Raw genomic sequence first — 16,228 nt, 5'->3', positions numbered from 1 at the left:
AGTTTAGACAAAACAAATACTTCAGCCTTTTATCCAAGTTCCATGCATCCACGTAATATGAATAAGCAAGATAATACTGGTAGTATAGGAAGAAGGCATCATGGATGTTCAGTGTCGCTTTCGGAAGCGAACGTTAGGGATATGTACGGTGCGATGTTAGCTGAAAGAAACGAACCGTCTAAGAGCCTGGTAAGGGGGGCAGGTGTTCTGAGCAATGCGTCGAAGCAAAGAAGTCTCGAAGTTGCAGAACGAGAAAGAGAACGTGAGCGTGATAGAGAGAAAGAGTATAGAAGAAACACAGCGTGCAATAATTCCTTGGATTGTAAGTACATTTTTATCTTTTAAATTTAATTAACATAATCATTAGGTTTTCTTCAAAATATTTTAGTTTATCCCTTATTTTTTTTTATAATTTTTAAGGTGTGCCGCAGGTACTGGCTCGCAGTTACAGTTTTATACAGCAACAAAAGCAGCAACAGAAGTTACAACAACTGCATCAACAACAACAACAGTCAAGAAGAAGAGATAGGGATGATGATTCTATGCACGAGCGTTATCTTATCAGTCAAAGTCTCGAGCAACCTAGACAAAGGCTTAGTAGTAACACTAGCAGTAGCAATAGCAGTAATAGTAGCAGTAATAGTGCAGTAGGTGAAGAAACAGAGGGATTGACGGAAGGTGATGATAGTAAAAAGAAGAGAAGCAACGGCAATCCGAGTCCGCCTCCATCTCCGTTTTACGGAAATCTGTTATCTGACGCCGATCACTTGTTGCCACTTCAGCATTACATTATTCAGCAAGCGAAACTCTCAGGTATGTATTTAATAATCTTTTAATCCAGTGTTTAAGAGAATTAATCATTTCTTTTCTTAATTTCATAGGTTGTTACAAGTTCGGAGATCCTTTGTTAGTAGAAGAAGGTGATGATTCTTTGGATGAAGAGGGTGGAAGAGGCGAAGGTATTGGTGGAAGAGCTGACGATGATTCTGACGATCAATTTGCAGATGATGAAGCAGCGAGCAACCAAGGTGATTCTTCCAGTCAAGAATACCTTGAAGATCACTATGCAGGTTAATCATTGTTTATATTAATATATTGAGACGAGCTATGTAGCTTTTCCTCAGAAAAAAATTTTCTGTACGTTTCAATTATTATAGATTTGGGTAATTATGACACTGCGGGATTAGCGACTTATTATAACACCGCGGACACATTGACAAGGCCACAAGTACGGCCGCCATCGCCACCGAATATTCCTTCGCAGGCAGAAACACGAGAAACCGTGATAGCGGCTATAAGACAACCACCAATTCTACCGTCTACCACAATAAGTTCTGTTCCTACTGTTGGCAGCGTTGTCGACAACACCGACATCGATGAAGCGAGACGAGATGACGGTGCAGGCGGCGGTGATATCGAGAAATACGCACAAGACAATCTCAATTTAAATTGCGGACGACCAAAAGGGCTAAGATTATTGTTCCGGAAGAAGTTTAGCGTCCGAGACATTCTTAGCTGGTCTAAAGATCCGATACCACAGCCTATGCTGGTAGTTGTGGATGGTGAAAAGTTACTGAAACGGGAAGCCTGTAACTTGTTTAGGTTGGTGCAAGTGTATATGGGTGATCGGAAAACTAACGTAGGAATGACATTAGACAGTGTAGCTATGGACATTGTGAATACAGCATATTCAAAGCCACCGTTGCGGGATGAACTATATGTCCAGATTTGTAGACAGACCACAGAGAATCCACGGAAAGAAAGTTTGCGCAGAGGCTGGGAATTGATGGCCGTCTGTCTAGCATTTGTACCGCCTAGTGCTACATTCGAGCCTTACCTCGAAGGTTATATGAACAGGCATCGTGATCCAAATTTTCAGTTCTCGGAAGTGGCCAAATGGCCAATTCATGTGCAAGTTAGTCATTATGCAACCGTCGCCTGCCGTCGTTTACAACGAATTGGAGCACATGGTAAACGGCAACCACGCAAGGCTACCATGGAAGATATTGATCAAGCAAGAGTATGTAACTTCCTTTTTTACTGTATAATTTGGTTTTCCTTGAATAAAAGAAATTCACTGCTTTCTTTCTTTTGTTGTAGCTTCAAATATTCCGAGCGTCCATGTTTGGAGCGACGCTCTCTGAAGTGATGGCTCTGCAAAGAGATAGATTTCCAAATCGAGAGTTACCATGGATACAAACTACGTTAACGCGCCAGGTATTGGCACGGGGCGGTATCTTGACGGAGGGTATTTTCAGGGTGTCCGCGGACGCGGACGAAGTCAGTGCTTTAAAGGCGTGCTTGGATAAGTTCGAGGATAGTACAATTTTGGCAGCTTCGCAAGATGCTCATGCACCTGCTTCTTTATTGAAACTATGGGTTCGAGAGCTTTATGAGCCGTTGATACCTGATTCCTTCTACACGGAATGCGTATCGATGAGGCACGACGATGCCGAAGCTTCTGCAGCCAATGTTGCCGCGCTTGTAGATCGACTACCTGACTTGAATCGTCGCGTTCTTTGTCACCTAATACGTTTCCTTCAGGTACTTGTCTTTACTCAATCAGACAGGTTTGTTATTTCAATTGAGTTTATTTGGTAAATGTACTGTGCAAATGAACAAAATACTGCTTTATGAAATCACATTATTTCAGTGAATTATTGTATAAGTGGAAATTAGTACAGTCAGTTTTATATAAGAATAACATTAAAGATATGATATCTTTATCAAGCTGTCAGTAAGATTGTGACTCAATCAAATTACATTATTGGTAATTGGAATTATAATGTTAGCTATCGTAACTAAACTCTGTAAATATCATTTTGTTCATATTATACTGTACTATTACTAGAACAGATTTTATTGAAATTAATGATTTCATTGCAGTGATCTCATTTCTTTAGTTCATATCTTTTCGATTAAATTTCTTGTAACGTAGAAACTATTTGTTACAGATTTTCGCCAGACCTGATGTTGTTGCCCGTACTAAAATGGATGCAAACAATTTAGCAATGGTGATGGCACCAAATATATTGCGGTGTACCTCACAAGATCCTCGCGTGATCTTGGAAAATGCACGAAAAGAAATGGCTTTTGTTCGTACTCTTATCGAGTCATTAGAAACTGCTTGGGTCGATGATCTTCACTGACCATTCTATTGCGCGCTAGAAGAAAGAACGCTCTAGACTACTATGCCAAATGAATCAGCTATATATTCACATGTATTGTTAGTTATTTCACTGTTCTCTATTATCTTTCACCTTTGTTTTTTTTTTATCATTATCACACGATGCCCCATAGACTCATGGATGTTCGTAATGGTAATTTAGTGCTAAAGTCTTACCAAGCTAATCACCAATCCTGCTCCTCGTTTCCTATTTATTATTTATATGCAGATTATATGTTATACAGATAGAGATTATTAGATTATATTATGTATATCGCTATATATTCATATTATATATTTTACCAACCCTTGTTACCGCGTTGACCAAACGCGGACGGCTTTTTTACTCAATCACTGTTGAATCTCGTGTAAGATAAAAATCATGTGTTACCGTGTATAGCTGCACTCCGCGATGATCTTTTTGTATAGGCGACGAATTGACGTGTACAACGTTTATTGAGGAGTAAACATTGCAAAAGATTAGCAAGCTGTACAAATGTGTTTCTTTTCCTGTAGCCTCTGGAAACTTACCTCTATAAAAGAAAAGAAAAATTAAACTTTTCTCGATTAGAACGGTATTATCATTGAGCATCGCGTTTGTAAACCACAACGTTGTCGTTATATGGCATAACAAGTTTATATTTTACATTGAGATATTTATAAAAATTTTTTTTTTTTATATTTAAGACACTTCAACAATATTCGTATCATTTACAGCTGTCCTCTTACTCTCGGTTTTGTACAATCTTTAATATCGAAAGTTACCAGTAAATTATGTATTTAAACGTAATATTTAAATTATATAAAAACGAAAGCGAGAAAAATATCACAAACGATTGTCGCTATATTATGTTGCAACGGCTGATGTTTTTTTCTTTATGTAAATATTGTATAAAAGTGTACGTGGGTACAGTTCACATTTGAACCAAAAGTTTGTTGCGTTAGTAAGTTTTTGCCAGAAACTGTCAATGATCACTTACAAAATTACCTGCTTTTATACTAATACTAGCATTATCTAGTTACACCTATCCAGTTTTATATACAAGATGTACAAAGTAATTGATGGTATTAATACTACTGCAGACACGCGCTGATTACGAATATATTACATATTTCCTATCGAGTCCGTTATTTATGTTGCAACGCATCTTTTAGGGAAAAAAAGAAATGTGAATTCCTTCAACACAGTGATTCGTTGAGGCGTTTTTTTTTTGTAAAGCGATTTCTTTGTATGAATAGTAGATTTTTAAAAAATCATTTTTGTGATATGTGAAAATAATTCCACCGACATTTCCCTTTTGAAAGATAAGTATTGCTGTTTAAGATTTTTTTACCTGTGAGTCGTGCACTTTGTTTTCTTTCAGTTGCTATTATATACATGAAATTATAATTGTTTTTTTTTCTTAAATAAACTTTGTCAAAACAAATTCTGTCTCACTTTTTCAACACAAAAATATAATTTGGCAACACAATATAAGTTAAAGCATCATGAAATGCAGATTCAATTAATCTTGTAGATTTTTCATAATTTTCACCATTCATGTTGCAAGTTCTTATTGTTAAAAGTATAGTCAATTTGATTTTAATTGTTATACTTTTCACAGGAACGAGAACCTCGAACTACTATCACGTTGTAATCAGATACATGTTAAATAACTTGAAGACACTGTCAGCAGTTGTCGATGAAAGATGCTGTGGAACCACTAGCAATTTCTGCATAATCCTGCCTGCTTGCTGAGCAAAGCTTACTGGTGAAGTCTGTCTCCCTTTTTCTGCACACAACAAGGTAAGTACATTTAATTAAATAAACTTCTTCCCTATGAAAATATATGTACTGTTAAGTGATATAATATTTAATAAATATGTTAATCATTGTTGTTATAAAAATAAGTAAGAAAAGAGTATGTAATGTTATGATTTAAAATTTAGTAAATTAATATATTAATAATATTGTGATTACTAGTGATTTGTGTTAATTTAATTGTAATACTTACTAAATTGCAATGTTTAATAAATGAATGCTAAACTTCATTAATGTTGTTTCAAGAAGAACAAAGAATAGTGTGTGATATTACAATCAACATATAATAGAACTTATTGTATTGCACATTTTCTGCAAATACTCAATATTGTTGTATGTTATAATATTTTTATTGAACCTCTTATTGAATTGCATTTAAAAATATTTTAGTGTAATTAAAGAATATCCTATTTAAAAAGTGGAACAACTGAGTATCATTATACCTTTCAAAAACAAATATTTCACTTAAGAAAATAAAACTCATAAGACATTATACATTTCTTATTGTTCTGATGTACAAATTTGAAATACTACTTCCATATCCATTAAAAATCCATCTTGCAAGTGTATTTATCTTGCATTGCACCTTGTGAAGAGAAACCCCATTGAATAGCATAAATATGTTTCTATTTCAATATTTTATTCTTAGAATTTAAATCTTTATAAAATGTTTCTTCCAAGTATATTATTACTCATAAGTATTTGTTCACTTATTCATTTAAAATATCCTGTATTCCAGATTACATTATTTTGGGAATTATTGGGGAACAAGTCACACATTTAATGTATTCAGTGGCCTATATCATAAAGAAGGATAGTTTTTTGAAAATCTTATACTTGTGAATAAAATAACAGTTAATGGATGGACTAATATTTATGAGTAGTGGTATATATCACCCGAAAGAATTTTTTCTCAAATCATAATCAGTTATGTAGAATCACTTTAAATGTACACTTTATGAAAACATTAAAGTTGACTTACCCTCTGCCTGGAAGTTCCATGACATCCACGGTGACGCTGTTCACGTAGAGGCGATCGTTGCACCAGAAAAAACATAGCGATCTTGGTTGCAATACGTCCATATCGTAAGCCCATGAAAGTTCAACCCGTCTGATTTTTCCAATTTCTCCGGTTGCCCCGGCTGGATGAGCGACGACCATTCGCACTGTCGATCCGTGTTCCAATTTCATGTAACCGCTGCAGTCGCGGGTGAAAGAAGCAGTAAAATTTATCTTTTCGAAAGTATCATTTTCTGTTGACGGGCTTTTGCGCTCTTCCAATATGAATCATATGAGACAAGGTTATGTATCGAATTTCGAAATTTTTTTGATTTTACCATCATTATCACAAACGATCGCTTGCCGCTTGTGTTTCCAAATTTGTATTCATTGTAAATTAGTATTTGTTTCCTCTTTAAATTAATTATGCTTTTGTATTTATTTAGTAAACAGATAATATTGCAGGTCGTTGATTTAATTGATTTACTAAGAAGATAATATTTGGTAAACGAAACGACGGGATTGATGTTGTTGAAACTATAGAGGCGGATGAAAGTTACCTAGGAGTGAGATCGACGTCCCGAATGATGCCGTTTTCCGCGTGAAGAGTGACTTTCATGAAACCTTGGACCCAGCTTTCCGCAGTCGATGGTCGGGCAAGATTAATAGTAATCCTGTAGTGTCTCCCTGTGAAATCGTTGAAATGCACGGGTAAAAATAATGGATAAAAGTTAAAACGATTATTAACATTGTCGGTAGGGTGATTACGGTGTCAAATGGGAAATTAAGAAATATACAGGATGAATAAGTTTTCAATTTCTAATAATATTAATGATAAACAAAGATAATTAGGAAGGAAATTTAAAATATTTTAGTTGATTCATTTTGCATATAGAGATATTAAGAGAACTTTCTATAATTAATATGATTAACTATTTTTTACAATAACAAAAGATAAACACACATTTGAAAGATTGCTTTCCGTTTATTATGGCTCCAGAAATATTTTCGTGGAACTAATTGACAAATTTTATTAACTTATTTATAATGGTTTACGAAACACGTTAACCAATTTGTCTATAAAAACTCTCGGTAAAAGCAATGAATATAAATAACGTATTAGAAATGTACAAGAATTTCTCCAACGGTCATTGATTAAAAAAAAAAAAAGAAAGAGGAAATACTTCTTCGTATAACGATGTCAGAATTGTATTAAAAATTTACCAAATGACTTTTTGAAAGTAAGCACTCCTAATGGATTTTTATTGCTTGAAACATTTCTAGAATGGATCAACTCATTTCAAGCGTAGGAGTAGTGCAATTATTTATTATTATGAATTGCAACAGCCTGCTTTCACCCTGTTATCGTCGCAAGGAAAATTACCACGTGTCTCGTAGCTGATTTAACTCTGCCCCACATAAGCATCGATTAGAAACTTGCAGCGACAATTTCGCTGATCAATCAGGATTTAGACGGCAACATCTCAACGATCTTTAAATTTTTATCGTTTATTTAAGTAGACTGAATAATAATATTAAAAGAAATAGGCATTTTTCTCTCTATTCCTCTAAGTAATTAAAATTAGTTTTATCATAGTTATGCTTTCAAGAATCTTTTTCTTATGATATTTGTTTCAGTTACTAGTAATCTCCTAATTTCTGGGTGCTAAGTTTTAATGAATCGAAGAAATTAAAATTACGTGAATTTCAGTTATTTGAAGTTAGAAATTCATGATTACTTATAAAATTTATTTAAGATAACAAAATCATTTAAGTCGTTTAATCTTCAATCTGTTATTCTAATGTAAAAGAATTATCGAACACTCTTCTTTTCTTAAGAGAAATTATTATACATTTGATTCACTTTAGTCTATTGTTATATCACGCCTAACCTATTAGGTCACTCGACGAATAACGTAATCATTCTAAAATTTTAACAATGTGTTTGTTGTATTTATTCTAAATAAATCACTTTATTCTAGTCTTTTCAAGAATAAAAAGAAGATACTGACATTACTTGTGGGACAACCTGATTCTAACCTGAATTCATAATTAAATAACTTTTAAAATGATCAAACTGAAACAACTTTGATACTCACTGCAATAAGGATCCTCTTTGCCAGTAGTGAAGAAGAATTTCGAGCCTAGCAAAGATAGGACATCCTGCCCTATGGCTTGTCTTTTGACCAGAGCCGGGCTGGTGTCAGCGTGATACCCCATGACGCCGCAGCTGAGGCTGTTGTTGCTCTTGCATGAGAAGCACTCGCCCTTGAGGAAGCTCGCATAACTGGAACACTCGTGAGCCACATATTGGCACTTGGAGTTGATGCTCTCGATAAACAGTTTTATGGCACGCACGTGATTGCAGGCCACTAGTACCCGCGATGCCTCCTCCAGACCCTCCTTTATCAGCGTCAAGGGCAGAGAAGGCGTAGTTTCACTCAGATCTGTACAACCTGGCTGTTCCTTGCCATTGTTTGGGTAGAAATCCAAGTGGCCGCAAGGCTGGCTCATTCCATATCCTGGAAGTCCTTATCGTGTACTAAGTTAGTTTAGAATGGTGACATAAGTAACATGATTGCAGAGTAGAGATGAAGAAGAGATATAGTTCGAGGTCCATTAAAAACAGGGTGTTATTTTATTAGCATATTTTTTCCCTTTGATGGGTGAAAAAATCAATAAATTTGTTTACTGTTATTATTATTGCTTTCATTTTATCTTTTTTTTTTATACTGTATGAAGATAAATATTTGAAAAATAAAATAACAGGATAGTGAAATATTTAAGTAGTCGGTAATTTGGATAATAGAAATTCTGAGATAACAGAGATCTCTGTAGATAAAGATTCTGTTTGTACACAGATCCACCTTCCTCTTTGTTTTAATTCTGTGTCTTAAAAAATTTAGTTAATATATATGTTTAGTTTATTTAATATGTATATTAAATAAGTATTAGACAAGCATTAAGTTACTTGGATCATTGATAGGTCTTTTAAGTTTCAAATTTAAAATAGTTTAAAATGATTCAAAGTTTAATGATTTTTCAGGTGTGCCTTGCATTTTATAAATATAAGGGTATTGTCTAATTTTACGTGCTTTTCTATTACCTAGGAAAAAGATGCTTTTGCCATCTGTGTGAATGACATCAACCAATTTGGCATCAGTGTAGTCAAGTCTTAGATGACTAGGCATTCCTTGGAAATAGGGCTCTGCAGGATCCAATCCTGTAATTCGGCCAATGTTCCCACCCAACTTTTCGCCCGCATACCCAGCAGTATGGGCCCCCAAGCTGTGTCCAATCAGGTGCACCTCATTTGGGTCCAATCCATAATTTGTCTGTATTTCAACAAACAGTATTTTAATTTTGTAAGTTTTTTTTCTACTGAAATATTGCTTATTTTATAAAAATTATCATAAAATAATAGAGAACTGAAACTACTTATTATAGGGTATTATAAGTTATAGGTGCATTATACGTATGTGGCCATATAAAAAATTATTAACTCATAGATGAATTACAAAGTAATTGAATAATTCTGAATTAGTTTCTACATTTGTATCTATTAAAGTATTTTCTATTTAATTGTATACAAAGATAAAGTAAGTTAATAAAAAAGAATAAGGTGTAAGGAAAATTCTCTGTAATCCATTGCTCATAAATCTTTCCATAAATCAAGCTATGAATTAAATAATATATTCACTATACGAGAAGCAGTGAAAAGTGGACTGTCTATTTTAAATTATAGATTTATGTAACATACTTTCAGTTTTCTTCATCATTCTAGTCAAGAATTTGACATTTCTTCACCTTCAGGTTTTGAGATATTTGTACCACCTAAAAATGAACCTAAGTGATCTAAAAGTCTGTTTGAAAATCAGGTTATAAATCAGTGTTTATAAGCTTTTTGAACAGTTTTTCAACAACCTCTCCAATACTGTAAGAGCAGCTAGCCTCTTTGCTCGGAAATTCACTTTACCTGTAAGTGTTTAATGAGATGAGCTATTTCAAGGCCCACCAGTCTTGTATTGGCTGTTGCTTGAGTGTAAAGAGGTAGACTTCCTCCAGCCCAGTCAACTATGATGACATTGTAGTTATCATGTTTCAGTAATTCATTTCTCATTTCCTACGGCAATGATTAGAAAATCACCAGTTAGAAATATAATAAAATATATAATAAAAGATTTCAGGTATAACAACATTCTATGAACAATAAAAGTAAATTGTAATTCAATTTTCAATATATCAACGTATTCACACCACTTCTTATTTTTTATCTGAACATATCATACTTCATAATTATTTCAGATGTAACTAAATACATTTCAATTATGCTGTAATATTACTTTTCATTGAGCTCAAGTAATTTACAGCCTAAGAATAATGCAACAGGTATTTCAATCTAATTTTAAACACAGCTTCCCGCGTTTCGGTTGGCGTTGTTTGTATTATGGCACGTATGTGCCAACAGAATGGCGACGGGAAAATTGTCGTGAACTTTGTTCAGTTAATCGAATGTCGCAGCTAGTCGCACTTTAATGAATATTTCAATGTCTAGTGTCGCTGACAGTACCGCGCTTTGTGTCGATTTTTTTGTTACAATTTTTGTAAGCAACAATTTTGAAGCAGCCTCTTGTCACGTTCTGGGCTTATGACACGTCTACTGTTACTGAATTTGCAAGTATCTGGAAACCCAGGTGGCTCGCCAGAGTGCAAAGTTTTTGCGCCCATAAAGTAATTCCGGGCCTTACCTTTTGGCTTGAATGGTCGATTGTAATACGAAAATTTGAACTATAAAATCTAAAAACTAACGTGGTCTGGCGTCCATGTCATAAACCCATTCGGCTGAACGCTAATAATTGAGAGATAAATATGTAAAAAGAATGTCAAGATATCATTGACTTACCTTGACCCAATTGCTAAGCGGGGTGTCTATGAACCCGTGTATAATGAACTTCGTTTGCCTCTTCGGATTGAAGTATGACCTCTTAATTGATTTATTTTTAGCAACTATCAGCACTTGACCCTGTAACAAGAATGAAAAAACAAAAAATACTACTTTTTAATCTTCTCCTATTCTTATTTTCAAAAATGACAAATGAGAAATTTTTCGACACAGATGTTATGGAAAAATTGAAAAATTTTTTAAACTTTCCATAAAAATTGTAACCAAGATATAAGAGTTCGTGTATCGTATTAATTACATTGTTGCTTAAACTAGATTGTCGTCTTTCTATTATAGTCTATAATTACTCCTGGAAACGGAATGAAGGTGTAAATTAATTAGCGCGTGACAATTACAGTGCTGTTATACTTGTTAGAAGGCTGTGCTAATTATAACAGCAGAATGTGTGCCACGGTGCAAATAATTAAACCATTCTTTTACTACGAATGTTAGTTTATCGTAATATCAATAAATAATGCTATATAATATTTCTATTATTAATATACGATATATAATAAAATTGCAAAGAATATATGTATTATTTATCATCTTTGTGAGGAGGATGAGAGAGGGGAGAGATAGAGGGAGGAAATGAGTGATAACAAGGAGGAGGGATGAAGAATGAACGAGGAGGAAGGAGACGGAAGTCGAGAGGAAGAAATTATAAGATAAGGAGTAAGTTGAAGAATACTCCATATCTCTCTCCCTTTCTCTCCACCTGTGTCTCTCTTTCTCTCCATCTCTCTCTCTCTCTCTCTTTCTTACCCTTTCTCACCATATCTCTCTCCCTTTCTCTCCACCTGTGTCTCTCTTTCTCTCCATCTCTCTCTCTCTCTCTCTCTTTCTTACCCTTTCTCACCATATCTCTCTCCCTTTCTCTCCACCTGTGTCTCTCTCTCTCTCTTTCTCTCCACCTGTCTCTCTCTCTTTCTCTCTCTTTCTCTCCAGCTGTGTCTCTCTCTCCCTCTCTCTCTCTCTCTCTCTCTCTCTCTCTCTCTCTCTCTCTCTCTCTCCATCACGCCAGTTTTCTCTCTCTCTCACTCTGTCGAGTGGATAGTAACACGAGTAAGAAATGGTAAATATAAGAGAATTAGGTACAAGTTAGTAATAAGGAAATGTAAATATACAATAAATTTAGGTTAGGAAACGTGGAAACGAATAAAGATACACAAATACATTTATCTCCTTCGTTTAAGTCTATCTCACCTTATCGCGTTAAAATAATAATAAAAAAAAAGCATTAAACTGTGTATCCGTAATATTTCAAGATCCAACAAATTTCTCTTAAGTCGGTGTTTCATCAATCAGGAAAGAAGAGAAATTAACGAATGCATCAGTGTGCTCCCACATTTGCTTAATTAATAACGGAGATTCGTAAAGGCGACAGAACAAAGACTGATAGATCGATCGTGAGATAGATCACCGCTTTTCTACCGAGCTTCTTGTTAATTATGAATCGCATAAATCACGATTCAATTAACGTAATAGAACGTGATTCGTTGCATCGCTCTATTCCACGTATCGAGTTCCGTTTTTTTTATTATTCATGCCACGTTAATTAGAATGTTGATTTACCGCAATTAGCATTCGACAAACTGTGTTCGACGAATAAATTTCACGAATCGTTCCCAGATTTCCTTTAATAGTTATTAGAAAAACGTTCGCCTCCTCGGTAATAAGGATAATAACCTCGTAAATCTTTTCTGCATCTTCCTACTTTTTACGATACATCTTTCTCTCTTTTTTTTTTTTATAAAAATAACAATTTTCTTTTTTTAAGAATTTTGGACACACCGAATTTGGATATAGATTACGGTATCATAGGTGTGGAAATTGAAATACTTATTTAGTAAACAAAAATATCGACGAATTTACAGTTCACTCACACTCGAATATACAGTGTGTCCCGTAAAGAGTGTAATACCCGGAAATGGGGGGTTGCTGGGGCGACTCTGAACAACTTTTTCCTTGACCAAAATGTTGTTTGAAGCTTCGTTTTTGAATTATTAACGAAAAACACTGGCCAATCGGAGCGCGCGTAGAGCCCGCGCTCAGGGACGAAGAACAGAGGCTCATTCGCGCGCGATTCCAACTAATTGCAATTTTTTCAAAAATTTATACAAACGTGGGAATGACGACAAAAAACCATTTCTCTAAGCCTTATAAAAATAGCGGTGCAAAGCCAAAATTTTTTTGACAGCAATCGATAACCGAGAAGTCACGCGTACGCTTGTTCACGATAGCGCGCGGGTGAATCTCTGTTCGCTCGTCCCTGAGCGCTGGCTCTACGGGCGCTCTGATTGGCCAGTGTTTTTCGTTAATAACTCGAAAACGAAGCTTCAAACAACATTTTGGTCAAGGAAAAAGTTGTTCAGAGTCACCCCAGCAACCCCCCATTTCCCGGTGTTACACTCTTTACGGGACACCCTGTATGTAATTGAACATCTGTTTAAAACAATTTCTTGTAAAATTCGAGTTTTCTTGTGACACTTAGTTGCGATACTAAATTAATAACAATTTTATGTACTCACGTCGGTGGGATTGTCCTTCGTGTACAAAATAAATCTCGTATTGATCACTTCTCGCGGCAGAGGAAACACATTTAGTGGTCTGTGGATGAGGTGGTACCAGCTCCTGGTTATGTTCAGGCACCCTAGCTCGTCGTAGCAACGTGTTTCATTCTCGACTGATAAAGTGTAAATTAATAGGAATTATAACATAAAAATCATCGAATAAAATTCCATTAGAATTATATCAGAATATTTACACTACCGGCCAAATGTTTGGAATCACTGTGCACTGCAAGTTGCACAAAAATTCCCCCCAAAAAGTTAGTATTTGTAATAATTTTTCAACGAATTTTTTATCATTCAAATCAATCGAAATGGATTCTCGACTGATAAAGTGTAAATTAATAGGAATTATAACATAAAAATCATCGAATAAAATTCCGTTAGAATTATATCAGAATATTTACACTACCGGCCAAATGTTTGGAATCACTGTGCACTGCAAGTTGCACAAAAATTCCCCCAAAAAAGTTAGTGTTTGTAATAATTTTTCAACGAATTTTTTATCATTCAAATCAATCGAAATGAGGTAAAGTGCTATTGATCTCCACAACGTCAATTTCAAATGAATAAAGAATTAGTAGCAGATTCAATATTAATACAAATTGGCAGGTGATTCCAAATTTTCGGCCGGTAGTGTACATTCTACTATTTGAAATTTAATTCGTTTGCAAAATGGATAACTGACAATAGTTGTATTCGTAAAAAAGAAGTAATTTGTTTTGTATTGCGTAATTTTTGTTGGGATTTATGTAATGAGAATGTGTAATAATTCAGTTTCTGTTAGAATATTTGTGATACTTTGGATTTATCCAAAATGATTATTATGTACTTGTTTAATAATGGATTTAGTCGTTTTTTGTTTTACTGTTGTTTGTTGCTTGTGAGATAGGTATATGTATAATGTATCAATATGTCTTCACTATGGAAATATGTACGTTTTCTTCACAGTGTTTACTCTGTCTTCGATCACAGAAAATTGAGTATAAACAATTTTTAAAATCTCTAAGCATTATACCGTCTCAATCGTAGTCACGCTTATGCTAATCGATTCTCGACATATTTTCGTAAACAAAAATTTCGCTTTTGCATTAATACACTCAATGTCCTGTTCCTTCAAACGATACTCCATTATCACAATACGTGATAATTTCTATCGTTTTTTACAAGATAAGACTGTGACCCAAGTCACAGATTTTTCATTTTCAGATATTTAGACTTTTTGACTACCAACTCCGTTTGAACAATGAATTTCCGACTATTTTACAAAACTGCAACACAAAACAAACGATAAATTCAATATTTACAAATTTTCCACTTAAATCACCATACTCACCCAATATGAACCTAATCATTTTGATCTTTTTCGTTAGTTCTAGCGTTAAAAAAAAAGAAATAGGAATATTATCGAAGGATCCTATCATGATAGTGATGAAGGCGAGGCTGTCTTTTTGTAGGAGAAAACGAGAAAAAGAAACTTACCCCAGAATTTTGGAAGAGTGTAAGTAGTCAAACGATCTAGAAATCCGTTAAGAGATAGGCATCTAACAGAGGTAGGAGCACCAAATACTAGCCGGTTGGAAAATAACAATCTCGCAGGATAATTACATGGCAGCCAAGGGATGTTGACCTCGATTCGATCGCTACGTGCCCACTGCCAAGGGTCCAGGATTCCGGCGGAGCAGATAACAGGAGTCAATGCGACGAGTAGCAGGATCGATGCTCCTTCGCCCTCGGTGACTCCTTGTTTCTTCCTCCTCATCCTGCAAGAAACGAAAGGAGACGATTTTAACACGTTCGCAGTCGGTGATTTTTTTTTTTCTAGTACGGAAAGACGATTAACCCCTTAACACAGGGGTTCCCAAAGTTTTGCCTAGGTGGGCCAAATTGTAAATTCGAAAATATTTGGCGGGCCGTTAGGACAATTACGGCCATTGGCCGTTAAGACAATAAAATATATACAATCTATATAATAAGATATATTACATATAAAATTTATTTAGTTTTTTGTAAAAATGTAAATTATCTCTGTAAATTTAAGATCGCGGCTGATCTGCCATCGCGGGCCGCACTTCGGGAACCCCTGCCTTAACACATGACAACGTGTCAGACTCGTGGCAGAGATTCTGACGAAGATGTGACAAAAATAGTTGTACTAGTAAGAAAAATTAATAGTAATCCTAATTTTCGTTTAAATTTGTAGGAGTGAAGATTGCTAAATGTAATTAACCTATGACAGATTAATTTTTCTTACCTGATACAATACTAAAAGAGAAAATGGCCGACGCTTAGATGCATAGTCGGAAAAGAAATCATAGTTTAAGGGGTTAATCCTTTGAGTGCTGAATACTCTCTGCCGAAGCTCTTCGTATGGACGGAATACTTTTTTGCTAGTGTGAACTCTGTTGATTGAGTGTACAAGACGCAACTAACAATAAATTATTATTGTAATTCTTTTACACCAAATTAAACAACACACGTGTATTCTTCGTAGGTAGCTAAGGAACCCATGTATCCATCTCATATAAAGATAATTGTAACTACACTACACGGGAGATCGAAGAAATTGACGGACGCATATATGCGTCCATAGTCCACACCGATAGCTTTCGCCGGACGCATATATACGTCCATAGCACTCAGAAGGTTAAGGGGTCTTTCTACTGTGACGGCTGAGAAAAACTTAATTTTTACGGAAATTTGAAAGAAAGCAAGTGCTACACGTAAGTATAGTGCTCGCTAAAAGAATC

At 35.0% G+C, this 16,228-nt stretch overlaps 2 protein-coding genes across 2 annotated transcripts in view; one reads left to right on the top strand and one right to left on the bottom strand.

The window, feature by feature from the left end:
* LOC108573196 (rho GTPase-activating protein 39) overlaps positions 1–3,575 on the top strand; it is a 7,260-nt gene extending 3,685 nt beyond the window's left edge. Inside the window, exons 7-12 of the mRNA XM_017935586.1 lie at positions 2–322; positions 421–813; positions 882–1,070; positions 1,158–2,020; positions 2,101–2,544; positions 2,955–3,575. Coding sequence (XP_017791075.1) covers positions 2–322; positions 421–813; positions 882–1,070; positions 1,158–2,020; positions 2,101–2,544; positions 2,955–3,149 — 2,405 coding nt within the window. The 3' untranslated portion in view covers positions 3,150–3,575. The remainder of the gene's footprint in view (position 1; positions 323–420; positions 814–881; positions 1,071–1,157; positions 2,021–2,100; positions 2,545–2,954) is intronic.
* Positions 3,576–4,776: 1,201 nt separating this feature from the next.
* On the bottom strand, positions 4,777–15,240 carry LOC108573365 (pancreatic triacylglycerol lipase-like). The gene is made up of 9 exons (XM_017935784.1): positions 15,087–15,240; positions 13,440–13,594; positions 10,870–10,989; positions 9,943–10,089; positions 9,073–9,301; positions 8,066–8,497; positions 6,527–6,653; positions 5,950–6,165; positions 4,777–4,938 (listed from the first exon to the last, which is right to left on the bottom strand). Exons 1-9 carry the CDS (start codon positions 15,238–15,240, stop codon positions 4,836–4,838), a joined length of 1,683 nt encoding a protein of 560 aa, XP_017791273.1. The 3' UTR covers positions 4,777–4,835.
* Positions 15,241–16,228: the final 988 nt, after the last annotated feature.

The sequence above is a fragment of the Habropoda laboriosa genome, unplaced genomic scaffold (assembly GCF_001263275.1).
Source record: "Habropoda laboriosa isolate 0110345459 unplaced genomic scaffold, ASM126327v1 scaffold134, whole genome shotgun sequence".
Classification (NCBI taxonomy): domain Eukaryota; kingdom Metazoa; phylum Arthropoda; class Insecta; order Hymenoptera; family Apidae; genus Habropoda; species Habropoda laboriosa.
The sequence above is the reverse complement of the archived record's forward strand: the minus strand, read 5'-3'. Positions and strand labels throughout refer to the sequence as shown.